The following is a 20,142-nucleotide window of genomic DNA, read 5'->3' on the forward strand; positions in this document are numbered from 1 at the left end:
GAGGCCTGAGCTGGTTCCACCCTCGTCTCTGAGGAGGCACTTCCTTTGGGGGGGGGAGGGGGTGCTTGGAGAATTTAAGGGCCCTACCAGCTGGAACAAAGGCTCATGGGAGGAAAAAGGGGGGTCAGAAGTGGGCATAGAAGGAGGGAAAGCAAAGTGGCTGTCCCCGGCCCACCCTCCTTCCCTGGCTCCCTGACCTTGCCAGGAGCGAAGTCTTTCAGGCCCTGGATGGTCAGCTTGTCCACAGGGTGAATCTTGTTGTAGTCAGCTGGGTCAGCAAAGGTGAGGGGCAGCAGGCCCTGCTTCTTCAGGTTGGTTTCTAGAAGGCAGAGGGCACACTCAATCCACAGATGGCAGAGCCAGTCTCCGTTCCTCTGCACAGGGAACCTCACCAGCCAAGAGAGCTTTTCTGAGCCCAGTGACAGCTCTGGGAGAGGCCCCTAGTCTTGCCATCTGGGGTCCTTCGAGAACCTTCTGCGGGTGTGCTGGTTTGGGTCTTGGCCTTCCTGACATTCACAATCAGAAAAATCCTCTGACCGTGTGCCCTGGATTTCAATTGCTTAGGTCTGCAAGTTTGGAAGCAAGACTGGGGCTTCCCGTGACGGGAAGCTGTGGGCATCACTCTCAACACAACTCAGAAGGGGGAGAGACTATGGTGGAAAACAGGAGCCGGGGACACGGCTGGGTAACCTGGCATGTGGCTCCAGGCCTGACTCAGCCACCAGCAGGTTGGGTGACCTTGGGCTGCCAGTAGGGGGAAGCAGGCGTGGCTAGACCCCAGGCTCCAGCTTACCATGGATCCTGGCAAAGCTCTTGGTGATGATGGCCCGGCCCCCAAGGTGGCGAGGCTCCAGTGCTGCGTGTTCCCGGCTCGAGCCCTCCCCGTAGTTCTCGTCTCCGATCACTACCCACCGGATACCATGTTTCTGTCAGTGAGGAGGGTATGAGGGAGAGGAAGACAGTGGTCCCTTGCTGCTGCCCCTGGGCTTCCTGAAACTCAGAGGCCAAGAGGCTAGAGAGGCCCCTCCTTACCTGTTCCCCAAGGAAGGGCTGGTGAAATCAGAGGTGAATTAGGCCCAGACCAGGCCCTGAGGGGACAGAGGTGACCAGACACAGGCCCTGGCTATCTGCAAGGGGCCTGGGGAGGTGGCGCGACCTACCCATCAGTGCCCAGCATAGAGGCAGGCTTCTGGGGGAAGGCCACGGTATGGAATTGAAGCCCAGAGCAGGCGTATATGGTGAGAATGACACAGGACCGCCCCATGGCACCAGGGCGTCCTTCAACTGCAGAGCTATTGGTGTGGAGTCCTGGAGAGCACCCCCCTTCCCTGCACCCCCACCCCTGCCCCTACGGACTGGGACCCACCTTGTAGTAGCGGGCAGTGTCAGGGACAGGGCCAAACTCCTGGGTGACAGCATTGCGCACGGAGTTGGCCTTGCCATTTTCAACGTTGATGGCACCAATGAGCAGATTATTGGAGATGTTGTCCAGGTGCCCACGGAACTTGAGCCAGGGGCCGGCAGCGGAGATGTGGTCAGTGGTACACTTCCCTTTGACCTTGGGTGGGGGACAAGAGAGGACTAAGGTCAGGGCATGGTGCATGCGTGAGAGGTGGATGAAGGGAGAAGCCCTCCTAGAGGCCGGCGGCTGGACCCGGGAAGGGGGACAAGAACAGCGGGTCTGCAGCCCTGGTGCTGCCACACTTTGTCCATGGGGCTCAGGCAAGACTGTCACCCACCCCTCGAAGGCCCTGTGCTGCTCAGGGGCTTGTCCAGGATAGGGCACTCACAGGGACAGAAGCTGGACAGGCAGGACAGGAATGTCTGCTCACTCACCCTTCAGATGCCCAGGCTGGAAAAAACTACTGACCTCATGCTGGACACAGAGGAGCCCGAGGATGTGTCCTACTCCTGGCTGGTGACCAGTTTTATCTATCATGTGGGCTTAATACTGGCTGTGTCACTGCCTGGAGACTCTTAGTAAACAGGACGAATTCATGTCTGACACGGGCCTAAGACCTCTAGCCACACCATGAAGCCTTGTGTCTGCCCAGCTCCCAAACACAGGCCATACTAACTGATGCCCAAGTGTGGGAACTGAGGAGTCAAGATGGCTTTTGGAGCCTACCAGGTCAAGCTAGAGGTGTGGAGACCTGCTGTGCAAGGTCACATGTGTCCTTCTTGCTGCATCCACTGCCCGTGGCTGCCAGAGGTGGCCCTCACCAGCTGCAGCCGATGGCTGCGAGCCCTGGACACAGCTGGCCAGATCCAGCTCAGCCTGGCAGGGGGCAGTGGAGAAGGAGACACGGAACTGTGGATGCCCCGGCTCCTCTCTCCGCAGCCACACCTCTCTCTCTCCCTGCCCCCACCCTAGTCCTGACCTTCCTCCCTGGGGCCCAGGGAAAACACGTGATTTCACAGCCCTGCCTGCTGCCAAGGGGAGGGCCCTTGCCAGGCTGGGGCTGTTCTCCCCCGATCCCTGCCCCATGTCGCTGACCTTGATGAGGATTTGCAGGTCCTCCAGGTCTTTGCCATCCCACTTGTCAAAAGGCTCCAGGAGCTGCAGGCGCTGGCTGGTGGGGCTCACGTCCACTCGCTGCCCGCTGCTGTCCTTGGGAGGGTGCTGGTAGGTGTCCTGCCCAGGGTCAAACTCCTGCAGGAGGAGGCAGGGACGTGCTGGGTGCCTAATTCTCCGTCCTCAAGCAGACAGGCTCTTGTAGGCCCCACACCTTCCCCTCCAGTGCACAGAGCTGCCTCATTCTTGCTAACTGTGCCATCCTGCCTGCCCAGGATGCTGGCATGCTGGGAAGGAGTGTCTTGGCCACAGAGCAACCGGCAGGGGCCCGAGGCAGGCCTACGGCGGCTAACGGCACCAGGTGGCAGTGCCTGCTCACCGCTTGGGGAAGCTCGTCTGCATCTGGGGCCTCCAGCTTGAATTTCTTGCCATCCTTGCCTGTCAGGAAGTCGGTCTCTGGGTTGAACTTGAGGGTGCCCGCAATGGCCAGGGCTGTCACAATCTGTAATAGAGGTGGCCCACTGCTGCTTAGTACCAAACACCACTCCCATCCCCCACCCTAGCGGGAGCCCAGACATAAACTGAGAATGGAGCCCATGTATATCTAAGATCTCCACAGTCAAGTCCCCCCGACAGAGGCCAAAACTGCAACATCATCTCTGAGAATGTGGGCTACTGGGCCTGGACCTCAGCACCCTCCTCAGGGATAGTCTCTCCCCTCAGGGGCATGAGCCCTGGCACAGAAATGATGCTGTGACAAAAATGTTCCCAAATGGGCAGCTGAAGGGGCACCTGGGTGGCTCAGTTAAGTGTCCGGTTTCAGCTCCGGTCATGATCTCACGGTTTGTGAGTTCGAGCCCCGCGTCGGGCTCTGTGCCGACAGCTCAGAGCCCGGAGCCTGCTTCGGATTCTGCGTCTCCCTCTCTCTCTGCCTTTCCCCCTCTTACACTCGGTCTCTTTTTCTCAAAAATAATTTAACATTAAAAAGGGGGGGGGGGGGGAAGCTGAAACAATGGAAGGCACCACCTTTGCACTCATTTTTAGCAAGCAAAAGTATTTCTGGAACACTCCTTTAAAGAGACAAGAAAGACTGGCTGTGCTCAGACAATGGCTGAGGCCGGGAGCACTGGGCTCAGTTGATGTCCGTCATAACAAGAGGCCACCTTCCCAGCTTGAAGACCGTGCAAGTGCTTTCTAGACTTGCTCATGGAATGGTGACAGGACCCCGGGGCACAGAGAAGGGAAGTGACTCGGACAAACCCATTTGGCCAGGAAGAGGCAGGGCAGGTGTTGGTCCTGGGCAGTCATTCCAAGCTGCTGCTTAGGACCCTAACTGGGCCAAGCAAGCACTTGGGGCTTCTGAGACCTGAGGGGGCCAGGCAGGGAGCACTGAGGGAGCAGGATGCTTGGGGCCTGTGGCTCTTGGTTTGCGCCCAGACAACCCCTTGCTCTGTGATACCAACCCTCCCTCAGCAGCCCCACAGGGTCAGACGCCTTGTTGCAGGCTCCATTTTCCCCACTGACCAGCCAGGGGTAGGTCCCCGGAGGCAGTCCCAGGCTATGGCTGGGCTGCACAGTCTCACCTCTGGGGACGTGACGAAGGCATGGGTCTCAGGGTTTGCATCATTGCGGCCCGTGAAGTTCCTGTTGTAGGAGGTGACGATTGTGTTCTTCTCCCCCTTCTTGATGTCCTTTCTGCCAGGTCAGAAGAGACAGGATTAAGCGTGTCTGCCTGCCTTATGACACAGGAGGGGAAATGAAAAGACCCTGGAATAGTCACCTTCTCCCTGGGACTCATGCATACAGAGCAGGAAGGAACCTGGGAGATCGTGGTGGTTTGCCTGAGACCACACCTAAGACAGGGAGAGCCCAGACCAAGGCCTGAGTTTCCTGACCTGGGGCCATTGCCTTTCAAATGCTTCCATCCGGGCTCCTGGCTGCATCTGGCTTCAGCCAGGTGGCCAGTCAGTCTCGTGGCAGGGCTCTTCCTCTTGCTTCCAGACCAGCCTTCTAGTCCTGCCTAGAAAAGTCTCCTAGTGTGCAATAGCCCCTGAAGCTAGAGGCCTGAGTCTCTTTTCTCCACCCAGTAATGTTTCCCTTCAGCATCTAGGACTCGGACCCCAGGACACAAGGGGTTGTCTTAACAAAGGTGCGCCTCTCACCTGTCCCATTGGCCAATGCAGGGGCCACAAGCATTGGCCAGGACGATGCCGCCTACTTCCCTTAGGATTTGTGCCTGCAGAGGAGAGAGCAGGACGGGGAACTGTCAGGGGCAGGCTAACGGCTGATGGGAAAGGCTGGCTGGGCAGCCTGAGTGCTGAAGAGCTGTATCCGAACCCCGGGGCAGCCACGGGGCACCTGTACCCGCCCAGGCTAACAGGGCTGTGGCCTGTCCTGCCCGAAGCCACGCTGCTCAGCAGTGGGGAGGGGGACCCAGGGGCAGGGGGTATGGGCACTCACATAGCCATCCCGCTCAATGGTGGCACGGATCTGCTCAGAGCCCGGTGTGATGGTGAATTGGGACTTGCACTTAAGTCCATGGGCCAGTGCCTGCTTGGCCACGGCTGCCGAGCGCCCCATGTCCTCATAGCTGGAGTTGGTGCAGCTGCCGATCAGACCTGATGCATTGTGGATAGTGAGGCCAGGGGTCAAGATCAGAGGTCTCCACCTGACCTCAAGTATCCAGACTTGGTCAAGAGTTCACCAACTGTGCTGGGCTGGGGCTATCCTAAATGGAGACAACCTGGAAGCAATCCAACTGTCTAATAATAAAGGACAGGCTGCGCTGTGGCCCAGCCACTCAAGGGAAGATGAGGTGCCAATGAAGTGACATGAACACTGAGTCAGAGGGCTCACTCCAGAATATTAACAGTGACCACAGCTGGATGAGGGCTTACAAGAGATGCTAATTTTCTTCTACTTTCAAGTATTCTCTGTTTTTTAAATGCTTTATAATCAGGAAGAAAAAGAATTATTTTTTAAAAGTCTATGATGGTTATTCAAAAAGTCAGTAAAGACTGGATGACATCACATATTGTTTACAGATATCAAAACAATCTCTCTTACCAGTTCAGCAATTGATTTCCAATTAAATCACCAAAGTTTTAAAAAAATGTACTTAATCTGCTAAGGGCGAACAAATTACATGGCACTTGTTCTGTGCCAGACACCGAAGAAAGTTCTTTGCACACATTAACTCCTCACCTCTCTCAACAACATTAACGGGGAAATACGGTATCACCCTCATTTTCCAGACAAGGGACCAAGGCACAGGTAGGTCAAGAAACTTGCTCAGAGTCACCCAACGATGTAGCACCGGAAGCTCATTCAAAGCAAGGCCACCTGGCTTCGGGGTCCATGCTCCGGTCACACTGTACTGTGACAAGAGCAGGTGCCCGTCATCCCAATATGCTAGTGTATCTTCCATGTAAAGCACGTAAAGTGAAATCAGGCAACAAGGTTGGGATGATGAAATGTTTGCAAAGCAAAAACAGACACACATCAGTATGTACACACACATGGAAACGGTATACCTCAAGGAGCTTCTGAGCTGGTTTCTGGTTGGGGGTTAAGATTAGGAGTCTTTAAAATTCGTTTTGTCTGTCAGTATGCTCTACAATGAGCATGTGTTTCTTTTATACCAAGAAAAGGTAATTTTTTTTAAAACCCATAAAGAAGAAACCAACTATTTCAAAAAGTGCCTGGTACCTTTAGGAAGCGCTCTGTGGTAAGCACAATGGTAACCCACCGGCCCAGAGGCCTGTTAAACCCACAGGGTGGAAGGGACTCACCCACTCGGATGTCCAGAGGCCATCCTTCCTTCTCTGCCACAGTGCCGACCTCTGCCACAGGGTGAGCCAGGTCGGGGGTGAAGGGCCCATTGATATGCGGCTTCAGCTGAAGAAACAGAGAAAGGGGAGAGAACAAATCTTGCAGTGTGGGCAGCCTCTGTTCTTCAGAGGCTGCCTGACTCCCACTCAACCAAGTCGAGGACCCGGAAGGCCGACTTACAGCTCAAAAACTCAACCCAGGAAACACCCGAGCAGCGAGCTCTATACATGCACCAGCTCCAGGATCCCTCCAACCCCGTGAAGCTGGTATTATCTCCATTCTGCCAATGAAGGCGATGGCATGCCTTGCTCAAGGTCACAGAGCTAGGAGATGGCAAAGGCATGGAATAAATCAAGGAGGTCAACTTCGTAAGTCCATTATCCCCTACAGTGTGATGCTTGTGTAACCTTATGACAAAAATAGACTTCAAGCCAGGTGCTTTGTGATAATACTTACCAAAAAATGGAAACGTTTAGCAAAGTGCCTGGCACACACAGCTCTCAATAAACGTTCCCAATTAGGACTATGTGAATTGGCGCATTCAATTCCATGGCCACCTGAGATTTTACACATGATAAAAGTAGGGCCCACAGAGGTTGAGTAACTTGTTCAGGGTCACAGGATTAGGTGGCAGAGTCAGGAATTAGGACTTAAATTCACGGAGACGGGCTTCAGGGCTAAACCCTCAACCACTCTACTTGGCTGCTTCCGTTCCTCCAGTCTGCCTTTCCCGTGGCCTTCCAGATGCTCACTCTGGCCTGCAGGTCTCAGGGTGCCAAACCCTGCACAGGCCTGGGAATCTCGGGCCTTGACCTCTAGCACTCTGACAAAACTCCAGGGCAAAAATCATGGCTTCAGCTAATGGTGAGGTGGAGGCAAACTGAGCCAGTTTCTGAATCACCAGCCACAGCCACATCTCCTGCCAACCACAGCCTGATTTGGGCAGCAGTGTGCAGGGGCACTGGGGAACCAAAGGCCCCCACACCCTCCTGGGTGTGCAGACAGGGCCCACTAGGGGTCCCAGATGAGGCTTGAACACCCCAGCCTCAGAAATTCCTTGGTCTCCCCTCCCTTCCTCACCTCATTGAGATTAATTTCAATTAGTTGGTCATAATGGCAGCCAGGGTCAGGTACCAAGTGATCCTTATATTCATCAGCTAGTTTGGCAATGTCTGAAATCAATAAGGGAAGAAGATTAAACCGTGTGGAACAGGAAATGGTCATGAGACAGACCAACTGACTGACTACCCACCCACCCACCCATCCATCCATCCATCCAAGCCAGTTACTTGGCACCTGTTAAACTGGGCCCTGGACACTGACTAAGCAAACAAAGGAACAATGAAAACAGCACAGGACACAGTCCCTGCTCTCAAGGAGCATGCAATCTAATGAAGGAGCTATCAATGAACTGGTATGATATGATACAACAGAGACACATAGGGACACAGAAGCACCAACCAAGGTTCAAAGTCAAGGAAGGCTTCCTAGAGATGAGAAGTGTTGAGTTTTGAAGAAGTTACTTGATAATGAAAGAGAGGGACAGGACTTCCAGGTAGGACTTCATGTGCTCAGCACTTGGACACAATTGGACAAGCTCTCCCCATGACCCCTGCCTGGCCTCTGCTTCCACCAATCACCCTTGCTCATCTCCCTTCAGAGGCTCCAACAATCCCTCCCACAGGCTCTATTTCTTCCTCTGAGCTTCAAAGAAGTCAAGCTAGAACCTCAGGCAAATGGTTGGGCGGGGGGGGGGAGGCTGGGAATGGTTCTGGTTCCAGATGTTTTTTTCCTTCTCCCAGACAGGAATCATGAACAGATCCCTGTCATTTCTGGAGCTTCCTGTAGGGGGCACCAGGGACCAGACCAAAAGACCCCAGACCTGGCCCTCCTTTCAGGTGAAACTAAACTCCAATCTCAAGGCAGGGGGATCTCAAACTTAGATGCCAGGCCCTTTGACAAGCTGTTGGAGTTGCAGACACGCTACTCAGAAACAATAACACATATAACTTCATACCCCTCTAGGGGCTTCTCAGGGCCTCTAAAGCCAATCTAGAAACATGAGATTAAAGACCCCTGCCCTAAAGGGAAAGGTGTAGCTCACGGGTCTCCATGCGATATGACTGCTCTGCGGACCCCCTGCCCCTGTCAGCTCACCCTCCCGGCCTGTCTTGCTCAGGTACTTCTTCATCCTGTGGTTGTAAGGGAACACGGACGTCGTGGCCCCGATCTCTGCGCCCATGTTGCAGATTGTCGCCATGCCTGGAGAGAAACAGAGCTGGTGAAGCTGGCCTAGCAGCTGGACACGGGCCCCATACACCTATCGGGTGTGCACACACATCTTCACGCCAGGGACCTGGGGTCACTTCTTCCCTCGCTCACGCAGCCATCTAGTGGCAGCAGGCAGACTCGTTCCCCATGACCCACAGTTAAAACCAGGGCCAAAGAAAACACAAGATTCAGCCCCTGCCAGCTGGGTTCTAGTTCTGGGCCTGGCTATCCTGGCCAGACTGCCTCGCCATTACTGTGCCCATCTTGCAGGTAAGGGAACTGGCTCAAAGAGGTCCAAAGTCATGCCATAAAGCAAATGCAGGTGCTGGCATTCAGGTCTAGGCCGGACCTGCTCTCTTTCGGTCACACCACGGTGCTGTGTGGAAGTGTTTCTGGGTCTCAGGTTTTCCAGCAATAAGACTGGAATGAAGTGCACTGTCCCGACCACAGAGCCTCACGCAGAACGGGTCAGACTTACAGATATCCTGTTTCATGGGGTTGCTGGGACATGGGACCAGGCTTGTTATCAACTTCGGAACTGAGCTGTCCAATGGTAATAAGCACTACCTGTAAGAGTGAGCCCTGGTCTCTGGAGGGGTGCAAGGGCAGCTGAACAGGAGCCCCGTGGGGCTGCTGTGGAGCTGAGGCAGGCACCGGGGGGAAGTCTGGGCTGGACCATCCATAAGGCTTGTTCCAAGTCTCCCTGCATTCCTGAGGGCCCAGGCATTGAGGCCAGGTCACCCGGAGTGATGAGTAGAAGGGGCCCGCTCCTACTTGGTCTTAGAGCCTCGTAGGTGATAAATCTAATCCAAGTAAAGTGAGTGAGGCTCCAAGGAAGATGTGGGGACGGGGCTGCTCTGTGAATGAAGCCCTGGCTCTGGCTCCCCATTCCACCACCACCTCCATTCTCTCTGGGATTCCCTTTCTGGATCACCCAAGGCAGCGCAGTGCCAGGGCAGGCGGGGTTGGCTTGGTCCCTAACTCTGCGTGGCCACAGGGAGGTACCCGCCCACCCCCCCCCCCCCCCCCGTAAGAGGCCACCATCTCTTAGACTAGAGGAACCTAGACTAATCCCCCCCCCCACCTCTAGGTGTCCATCACGTCCCCAAACTGGATGGATACTCAGGGGAAGGCCATTCACTGCTTCCACGGATCAACTACCGGCCCCATCAGGCCCAACACAGGCCGCGGGGCGCGTCACATGGCCGCCCTCCTCACCGGTGCAGGAGATGGAGTCCACGCCGGGCCCGTGGTACTCCACGATGGCACCCGTGCCACCTTTCACTGTGAGGATACCCGCCACCTTTAGGATCACGTCTTTGGGGGAGGTCCAGCCAGAGAGGGAGCCCGTCAGCTTCACACCAATCACCTGAACAGGAGGGGCGAGACAGCAATTACAGGCGCCGTGTACCATGCTCCAACCAGGAAGCCAAAGCATCTGCCTGCTGGGATTCCCATTTCTGCTTATTTACCCCTGGCTCTCCCCCAAAGAGACTGGAGTCTGAACTATACCCTCATCCCTTTTGGGTTTCACAGGCTCCCATTCGTCCCCAACAAAAACACCCCTGAAAGAGCGTTTCCCCACTCCTCACCTTGGGGCACTTCAGCTCCCAGGGGATCCCAGCCATGACATCCACTGCATCAGCACCCCCGACTCCGATGCAGATGCCCCCCAGGCCACCGCCATTGGGGGTGTGGGAATCAGTGCCAATCAGGAGAACCCCAGGATATGCGTAGTTTTCCAGAATGATCTGAAAAAGAACCCAAGATCTTCAGCTTACCAGCCCTCATCAGAGAATGGAGGTGGGGAGACCAAGAGGGGTCTGCAAAACTGGCCCCCTGGGCCATTTCTAGGCACCCCTCCAGGAGAGGGCCTCTCAGGTGTGGCTGGAAGGGCCAGGGGCTCGGGAGGACAGGTGGCTTGGGCTCCCGAACGGCTCCGACAGTCCTGGACTGCCTTGGGCTCGCAAGTGCCTTCTTGCACCTCAGCGTCCGTGTTTGCGGCACGGTAACAAGAACACGTGCACCACGCTGAGCCGAGAACCGTGGTGGGAAGCAGATGAACTGGGATACGGGAACGTGTCCTGGGACAAGCGTGACTGCCTACTGGGCTTCACCGGGCGGACAGTTCCTTCAGGACCCGGCTCCAGTCTCCGCAAGGAAGCACTGGGAAGCCAGCAGGAGCACAGGCCACGGGCTCTTCTGCCGCTGACCTGAAAGGAAGTACAGACAATGCCTCCCCAACCCAGAGGCCTGGTGGGGCTTAGAGAACTGAAGTGACCTGCAGTGAAGATGGCACCCTGCCTCCTCACCTTTCCTGTTTTACTGTGGCTCCTTCATCGAGGGACTCCTAGCCGGGAAGGCACCGACCATGAGCATTTCTCCAAAACATTTGATTGCAGAGGCATGGCTATCGTAGCGCGGACCCTATCCAGGCACCTGAGGCTGCAGCACCCCACGGGAAAGCCCTGGCCCCGGTCTGAGCTCCGGCCCCACTGCCTAAGAGTAGTTGTGGGACGTCGGGCAAGTTACTTCACCTCCCAGGCCTGTTTCCTCGTGGGTAAAAGTAGCCAGTTCTGCTCACCTCATCGAATCACAGTGATAACGCCATGAGAACATGTATATTAAGCTATAAGAGTACCTGGGAGAGGCCTTCTTTTTACTTATGCTGTAGCACACACTGGGATGTTAGGAAGGGCAAAGGAGGTCAGAGACAAGAAAGGCTCCATGAACGGTCAGGCCTGACTAAATGGTGAGCAGGCTCTGTGCACTATTATGGAAACCCCATGGCCCCTGCCCTGGGACAGGGCACACTCCCAGCACACTCAGCAAGGTGTGAGTGATCTTGCCTGTCGGAATGCAGTTAGAAGACCTGGTCTCTTCCCAGGAGGGTGGCAGCTGTCTGGGAGAAAAGGCCAACACAGAGGAAATCCTGAACAAACAACTGTTGGACAGGACACTCGCTGCTCAACTGTTTAATTTTTCTGGCCTCCTTGCCCCAGCCACAAAGATTTAAAACTAGTTAATCTCGAGGCGCCTGGGTGTCTCAGTCGGTTGGGCATCCGACTTTGGCTCAGGTCATGACCTCATGGTTTGTGGGTTTGAGCCCCACATGGGGCTCTGTGCTAACAGCTCAGAGCCTGCAGCCTGCTTCGGATTCTGTGTCTCCCTATCTGCCCCCACTCCCCCCCCCCCCCCCCCCCGCTCACACTCTGTCTCTGTCTCTCTCTTCTCAAAAAAATAAATAAACGTTTAAAAATAACAAAATAAAATAAAATAAAACTAGTTAATCTCTAAGGCTCTTCAAGGTTCTAAAAGTTTGATCCATGAAGACCAGACACAGAATTCAGTGTGGTCTACACAGTATAGACCACGAATATGGCCCATGTTCAAAAGGGAGAGGGACCTTGGGTCTGAACTAAGGAAAGAGTCACAGTGAAGCTGGCTGTACAGGGACCTCCGCAGTCAGCTGGATATGGCTGTGTGGATGGGGGTGAGGGTGGGGCATCAGTGTACTTTAGTCTGGACTAACACCTAGAACATAAATCTGGAAATTCAGCCACCCCCAGGGTGCTCCTTGCTGGCTCAGTCGGTATAGCATGCGACTCTCGATCTCAGGGTTGTTAAGTTTGAGCCCCATGTTGGGTGCAGAGACTACTTAAAAGAATAAAATCTTACAGAAAAAAACAAATTCAGCCTCCATCTGCACAACACATGTACACCGAGGCCTCATTCTGCACCTACCTGGCCCCAGGCCCAGCACCAGAGAGGAATAAAGAAGCCACAGTCTCTGTCCCCAGGGCGTGTGGTGCGGTGGGGGAAGCACCTGGCACATCCTGGGGTCATTACGTGAAGGGTCCCACAGAGGATCACACAAGGGGGCTCCAATGCCCAGCACCAGGGAGGACTGGGGGCGGGGGCTTCACAGAGGTGACCAAAAGGCAGAGATGTGGAGGAGGAAGGATGTGCCGGGCCTGGGCACAGGACGTTCAGGGCGGAGGGAAAGGGGTTAGGTTTGGTTTGGTAGATTAAAGCTGCCGATGGCCTGACATCAAGGGGGAGAGAAAAGCAAAGCTGTACAGAGATCACACGCTTCCTGGGAATTTTCTTTTTAAAGGAACAAATCTACCAGGCTATACGCTTAGCTGGTGGCCAGAGGCAGGTGTGAGCTGCCATCACTCATAGCCCTGAACTTTGGCCATGAGCCGCCAAAAACGCCCGGGGGGTTGGAATGAGGTGGAAAGGGAGACACTTGGGACTGGGGAGCCGTTCTTGACGGAAGTCCAGAGCTGGATCTACCCAACTCCCTAGCCCTGCTGTGGGGAGAAGCTTCCTAGCCCCTGCAGACTGACGTGACCTGCCATTTGCAGGCAGTCCCTTCTTGGCAAGGGCAATATTTTTAAAGGGCAGAGCAGTGACCCATGGGCTCTGGTTTCAGAGTGGGGCAGTGCCGGGAGCCCAACGCAGGGTCGGATTACAGCCTGACTCAGCTCACCCTGAAGGAGGGCTGGGATGGAGATGGGGAGAAGGGTCACCTTGGGAAGGTGCGAAGAGGCACATACAGGATGGATGGCAAATAGCCAGTACAAACTAGCGCTCCCCACAAACCAGTCACCCTGGATGAAAGCTGAGCACCTATCTCCCAGAAACACGCGTGCACACAAAATCGCCCATCAAAAGAAAATCCATCCTTCGGGAGACCCCAGAAGAACTGGCTGACACCGCCACGTGACCTATGGTACCTCCATCCCACACAATACCACGAAGGGGCCAAGAAGACCCCAAGGAGCGCTATGTGCGCCGAGGAGGGGAGAAGCCTTGGTGTGACAGGAGGCACACCAGCAGCACGCGGGGCGGAGCACTGGCTGTGGGGCCAGACTCTTGGATCAGCCAGCTGTCCCTGGGCAAGTGGATTAACTCCTCTGCGCCTCAGTTACTTCACCTACACAGCGTAGATCATGAAACTACCTACCTCACAGAGTTGCGGTGAACAATGAGTAAGTTAGTATCTGTCGAGCGCGAAGTCTAGTGCCTGGCACACAGAATGTGCCATCAAATGTTAGGTATCCACACAAAAAGGAATAACATTTGTGGAAAAAAGCAAGAGAAAAAAATAATACAACACCCCTCTGCCCTCCCGAGCCTCTGGCCTTCTGCCCCGCAGGCCAGGAGATGCTCTCTGGTTCCCTAAGGTCCCCTCCCCCAGAAAGGCAGGCCAAGCCCTGCTTTACCTGGTGAATGATTCCAGAGCCAGGCCTCCAGAAGCCCACGCCATACTTGGCACCTGCAGTTGCCAGGAAATTATACACTTCCTGGTTTATGTCCTATTGAGACAAATCAATAACCAGAGCATGAGTAACACGGTTTGTGTCTGGGACGACTCCTGTTCACCTCCCCCCCACCCCCCCCACGACTCTGAAATGCTGGCACTGTGAAGTCAGGCCCTCTCCTGGAGGTCTTCTACAAATAATTCCAAAAGGGCTTGGATGTTGGCCGGGTCTCAGCTGGCCAGTCTGGGGAGAAAAGCAAGGAAGCAGGGATGGAGCCTCAGTTCCGTGACACCTGGCCAGGGAGCGGTTCTGGAGCAAGTCCCTTCCCTACCCTGTTCTCAGTTTCCTTATTTGCAGAAGGAACTCAATTACATCATCTCCAAGGGTCCCTCTGGCACTCAGGTCTTCAGTCAAGGCCAGCAGTCGGGGGCACATCCAACAGGACCATCTAACTGGGATATGGTGTTGGGGGAACGGAGCCGTCAAAGGGAAACAGTGGCATCGAGTGGACATTCCAGTTCCAATGTAGCTCAGGCAAGGTGTTGTTAACCTCAGAGGCCTCATTTGAGGCAACGTCAGAATCCTAGCTGACATTTACTGAATGCCCACTGCACTGAACACCCTCACAATCCATCCCGAGAAACAGGGAAGGCACTGTCACCAAGGCCATTTTACAGATGCAAAAACCGAGGCTCAAAGGTGAATAACTTGCTGGAGATCCCTAAAGTAAATCCCAGGGTTTGAAACCAGGCCTGTGCAACCACATAGCCTGAGAGCGACATTCTAATATAAAATAAAGCTACTTCCCCTTATAGCAAAGAGGGCATCTCAGAACACCAGCGTCCGGCATGCTGTAGGCGTTCCATACTTGGTAGTTTGATGGGCCCCAAATGAAAGACTGTCAAATGGACCATGTTCCAAAACGCAGATTTCAACAAAACAAGGCTGGGCCAGGCCCACTCTGCCTAGAATTTGAAGGTGACCTCCTCAGCGGGCATGGAAGGCTTCCCAGGACAGCTAATGTGAGGCCAGGGTTTATCAGGAAGACATGGCACGCTCCTGGGCAGGGGAGACTCAGTGATGGATGGGATGGGACCAGGCGGACCGCAAAGACTCCCCCCTGCAAGAAGGAACGAGGCAGTGAGACCTGCTGGCCTCGGCACAGGAGACTCATGCCCCAAGGCAGAGGGACTCACTGTCAGCTCCCTGGACCCTCAATAAAACACCCTCAAGACCATGCAACCTCCTTCACCTAAACTCCAGACCAACCACACACACTCTTCTGAGGCCCATTCCGTACCCCCAGGCAAAAGAATAGCACACAAAAAACTTGGGCCCCCAGAGCCGTCTCTCTCTGGTTAATAATGAAACAAATATGCCAGCTTTTTCCTTCAAATCCGTCACTTATGACAAGGGTACCAAGGGCAGGAGGCAGTGGCTGTGTTCCGGGTACGTGTCCTCGTGTCTGTGTAAGTGGTGGTAAAAGGACAGGGGTGGCAGGGGACAGAGCTGGGCAGCAGAGTCTCAGCCTGAACTCAGCTGAGAGTCTTCTCTGGCTATGCGACCCTGGATAGGTCACTCAGCCTCTCCGGTCCCTGGCCAGAGGGACTCTTTATTTACAAATATACGTCAATCTGGTCACACCCCTCCTTGCTTAAGCCCTTCAGGGACCCCCTAGGATGGTGCCCATGGCCCTCAAGGCCCTTTCTGAGCCTGCCCCCACCCACTCATACCACCCTCTCTTCCACACACAGCTCCAGCCCCATGGCCCTCTTTCAACTCCACAAATGCATCCAGTTGCTTCCTGCCTTGGGGTCTTTATACACTGTTCTGTCTACAAAGTTCTTCCTCAAGTCAGTATCAGCTTATCTGCACAGGTTTCAGCTTACGTATCACGTCAAGAGGCTGTCCCTTTCCCCCAGAGTCTAAACTGAATGGCTTTCTTACACTCTCACAGTCCTATGTCTTCCCTTCATAACATATATACAAACTGGCAATTACCTATTTGTGTGATGGTTTAACGTGGGTCTCCCTCCTTGTTCATGAAGGCAGGGCTCCTGTCTTGTTCACACAGAAACCCCAGCATCTAGCACAGTGCCTGGCATACGATTAGTGTTCAATAAACACTGGTCAAATAAATGAGTGAGCCCTGAAATCCTTGATTCTGTGAATCTCATCTCCAGAAGGCAGATTCTGAATCCATAAAGCAAAGCGAGGGCCAGACCCCGAAGGCGGCGGTGGCCCTGCTGTGGGCAGTCATCCCAGGGCGGTTCCCGGTCAAGCCCAGCCCCTGGCACCGCAGGAGCCCCTGTACCGCTGCCACCCCCACTGCTGCTAACATGGAAACCTCTGGCCAGCAGGCTGGGCTTTCAGCCCAGAAGAAAAACAACCACCGGCAACCAGGACAAAAACTGGCAGGGCAGGGTGGGAAGAAAGGGCTCCAGTGGGAAAGCTGAGTGCTTCCCATGGGCCTGAGAGGCGCTCGAAGCTCCGCTGACCCTGAAGCTGGAGCACTTTCAACGGCAGCACTGCCAGCATTCAGCTCCTGCCAGAAGCCCCCCAGGAGGGCGCCCCTTCCACTGTGGGGGGGCTGGGGGAGGGTGTGGAAAGGGTGGAGGGCCAGAGCTGGCAGAGGCACACGCAGAGGGGCCACAAGCAGAGCCTGGGGGGAGGAGCAGGAACGGGATTTCATGAGGAAGGGTGCGAGGAACTCAAGGAAAAAACTGCTCCTTGTGGCACACGGCCCCTGCTATGTCCTTAAGCAAACTCCCAGAAGAAAGCCCCCAAAGGAGGCCAGTCAGTAAGAGGGCGCTCGGGACACGGCACTGGTCCTAACCACGTGCCCACGCAGCCGAGGTACCTCACCGCACAGGGCCCTGGCCGCCTCGGATGGACCACGAGCAGCACCGCCTGCCCGCCTCCCTGGCGGGGTCCTCGGGGCTCGGCCGAGCGCCTGGGTGAGCGCACGTGTGACGCCGGCGGAGAGGAAGGAGCAAACTACCCTCTGCAGAGCGACCGGCGATCTGTGTCATAACCTGCTGTTTCTGATGTGACAGAACAATGACCACGCAAGAACAACGTGGTAAGGTTAAGGATGATTTGGGTTTTGTTTGTTTTTAGGCATTCTCTAACATCTTCACAATGAGCAAATGGTATCTTCAGGGTTAGTAAAGAGCAAAGATGTTTTAAAAAAGACCGAACCAAAGAACCTGTTAGAATTGCAAAGCGATGCCTTAGCTCAAGGGCTTTGCCACTCGTCCCATGTCACACCCACCGTCCCCCGATGCCACCTTCAGCTCACCTTGGCCCGACGCAGGTCTTTCTCACCCCCGAGCTGGGCCTCAATCAGGTGGTCGCAGTGGATGGTGGACGGCACAGCCACCTTGGGCAGCCCGCTGCTGATGAACTGCAACATGGCCATCTGGGCCGTGGCGTCCTGCATGGCCACACGGTCGGGCCGCAGCCGCAGGTACGTCTTGCCCCGCTCGATCTCCTGCTTGGCTGGGTCATCCAGGTGTCCATATACAATCTTCTCTGAGAGGGTCAGAGGCCGGTTCAATCTGCGGGGAGAGGGAGGGGTGCCGGCTGCACAATGCCCTGCCTGCCCACAGCCGTGGCAACCGTGAGGGGTGGGCACGAATCAGTCCCTCTGACACTCAGCACTCACTGGGTGCTCCAAAATTACTTGAGTAAGTGACTGACAGCATCATGAGAGGTGGGCAGGTTGCTTTTTCACAGAGGATATCTGCTCTTCCGGCATATTGATCACTATTATCTGATGAATCCCTATTACATGTGTGTCTCACTATTCACTCCTCATTGTATCCGTGTCATCTGATAAGACGGGCAAGAGGGAAGGGAGGCTCGGCAGAGTGGCGGTGATCGCTCCAACTCAGTCAGGGTCTTGCTTGCGAGCCTCTAATTCTCTCTGTCCCCGGCCACTTCTCCTGTGCTCTCAGCCCCACTAAGACACAGAGGATCCCACCAGCATCCCACACAACCCACAACCCCCTGCTGTTTACACTGCTGGGCTGAAGCCCTTCCCATTAGCCCCCCTGCTCTCACCCCGTTCACCCAGCACGGCTATCAGCTCTCAACAACGCACACCCAGTCGCTGTCCCCAGCCCCTCACTAGACCCTCTTCCTAGAGCCCCTCTCCCTGGAGGTCCCACCCCTCCCTTCCCCGTTGGGGCCAAAGTGGCAGTCCGACCCTGGCTCCAGGGTGGCCCCTGCCAGGCCTCAGGCGGCCTCCTCCTCACCAGGCTCCCCCCAGGCCGAATGAGCTCGGTGCAGGTCAGCCCTCAACCGCCCACCCTGAGGCTCCCTGCTGGCACCCACACAACCTGGCTGCCCCGTGCCGCAGAGCAGCCTCCCTTCTGCCCGCCACAGCTGCCCTGGCTAGACCTCACACTCTGCCTCCCAGACCAGAGGCCTCCAGGGAAGGCGGTTAGCGTTCCCTTTCAGGGAAGGGGTGCAGTTCCACTCACACCCCACGAGCCAAGAAAGAAAAGAAGTATCAGACTAAGGAGTCAGAGGCCCTGGGTTTAGTCCTGACCCTGGTACTAAACCCACTGTGTAACCAGAAAAGCCACCGCTCTTCTCAAAGAGCTCGCCACCCCACCTCCGAAGTCCAGGGCCCGGCCTGGACCGAGGTAACAGCGCTCATTCGGCGCTTGTTTTTAAACAGCCTCACTGAGGCGTAACCGGCCTGTCATAAGCCGCGCACATTTAAAGGACACAATTTGGTTAAGTCTTGACACACCTGTGAAACTGTCACCACAGTCAAGATAACGAACACGTCTCCCAAGCAGCCAGTGACCTGCTTTCTGTCACCACAGACTCATTTTCTCACAGGACTTCCTCTTCCCTCAGCTCGGCTCTAAGCACTTCAAGGGATGCAACACGTCGCAGCCTCGTAACGTGGACGAGGGCACCGAAGCCCAGCGAGGTGAAGCAACCTGCCTCGGGTCGCGTGCTGGCGAGCGGCAGAGCCATACCACGAGAAGCCAAGCCGTGTGGCTCTGACGTCTGTGCTCTTTATTTACATAGATTTTTTTTTTTTAATTTTTTTTTCAACGCTTTTTATTTATTTTTGGGACAGAGAGAGACAGAGCATGAACGGGGGAGGGGCAGAGAGAGAGGGAGACACAGAATCGGAAACAGGCTCCAGGCTCCGAGCCATCAGCCCAGAGCCCGACGCGGGGCTCGAACTCACGGACCGCGAGATCGTGACCTGGCTGAAGTCGGACGCTTAACCGACTGCGCCACCCAGGCGCCCCAACATAGATTTTTTTTTAACCTAATCTCATACCCAACATGGGGCTTGAACTCACAACCTCAGGTTCAAGGGTCACTCGCTCCACTGACTGAGCCAGCCAGGCGCCGCGTCCACACTCCTTACATTGCCCTATACCGTCCCTCTGTAACTAATGCCTGGAAACTCAGAACAGGGCCCAGCCTACAGGAAGCGTTCGAGTTCCATCATTACTGCCACTAGGACTCTGCTGGGAAAGCAGAGCAACTTCCTTCCGAGGGCCTGGGTTCTAGCCCCCCATGTATCTAACCCTCAAGAGCAAGAGCTCCCTAAGGGGCTGGCTCTGCGGGCAACGGCAGAGCAAGTGGCAATTCTGAAAACCTCTACGGTTCTGCTGTCATGAGAACCTTGAATAAAAATAGCACTGGCCTGAGGTACAGCCTGCCCCGTTTTGTGGCAGCGTCTCCGAGGCTGGTGTACGGGCAGTGACTCGCTGCGCAGAGCACAGCCCCTCTTTCTGGGCCCCAGGGGAGATGAAAAATAGCACATGGGCTTTAAAACCAAAGACCTTGACAGCAAATGCCCAAAGTTGTACACAAAAGCCTGACAGCAACAAAAACCTAAGAACATGTTCCACACCACATTTCCTTAAGGATTAACCGAGGATGGCAAAGTGGGTCCTCTACGTCCATCTGTCCCTCTGCCATACTGGATGACAAAGACCTAGTTTCTCGAGAACAGAATTGAGCTCCTTCTGTCACGAACACAGGGTGGAGGGTGGAGAAAGAGTTCCTCTGCAAGCCCCCGGCCTTCTAAATTTTTTTTTATATGTTTACTTATTTTTGAGACATAGAGAGAGAGACAGAGACAGAGACAGAGACAGACGGACAGACACAGAATCCGAAGCGGGCTCTAGGCTCCAAGCTGTCAGCACAGAGCCTGATGTGGGACTCGAACTCACGAACCCCAAGATCATGACCTGATCTGAAGTTGGAAGCTTA

At 55.1% G+C, this 20,142-nt stretch overlaps 1 protein-coding gene across 2 annotated transcripts in view; it reads right to left on the bottom strand.

Annotated features, from left to right (window-relative positions):
- The window catches only part of ACO2 (aconitase 2), a 57,651-nt gene that overhangs the window by 670 nt on the left and 36,839 nt on the right, over positions 1–20,142 (bottom strand). The window contains exons 3-17 of one of the 2 annotated variants that reach the window (XM_058741184.1): positions 17,189–17,447; positions 13,849–13,941; positions 10,210–10,368; positions 9,836–9,986; positions 8,504–8,608; positions 7,427–7,518; positions 6,307–6,412; positions 4,976–5,133; positions 4,678–4,751; positions 4,099–4,210; positions 2,895–3,017; positions 2,498–2,653; positions 1,367–1,558; positions 794–926; positions 198–319 (exon numbers count right to left, since the gene is read on the bottom strand). In XM_058741184.1, coding sequence (XP_058597167.1) covers positions 198–319; positions 794–926; positions 1,367–1,558; positions 2,498–2,653; positions 2,895–3,017; positions 4,099–4,210; positions 4,678–4,751; positions 4,976–5,133; positions 6,307–6,412; positions 7,427–7,518; positions 8,504–8,608; positions 9,836–9,986; positions 10,210–10,368; positions 13,849–13,941; positions 17,189–17,447 — 2,035 coding nt within the window. The remainder of the gene's footprint in view (positions 1–197; positions 320–793; positions 927–1,366; positions 1,559–2,497; positions 2,654–2,894; positions 3,018–4,098; positions 4,211–4,677; positions 4,752–4,975; positions 5,134–6,306; positions 6,413–7,426; positions 7,519–8,503; positions 8,609–9,835; positions 9,987–10,209; positions 10,369–13,848; positions 13,942–17,188; positions 17,448–20,142) is intronic. The other variant, XM_058741185.1, reaches the window with a different exon arrangement.

The sequence above is a fragment of the Neofelis nebulosa genome, chromosome 8 (assembly GCF_028018385.1).
Source record: "Neofelis nebulosa isolate mNeoNeb1 chromosome 8, mNeoNeb1.pri, whole genome shotgun sequence".
NCBI lineage: Eukaryota > Metazoa > Chordata > Mammalia > Carnivora > Felidae > Neofelis > Neofelis nebulosa.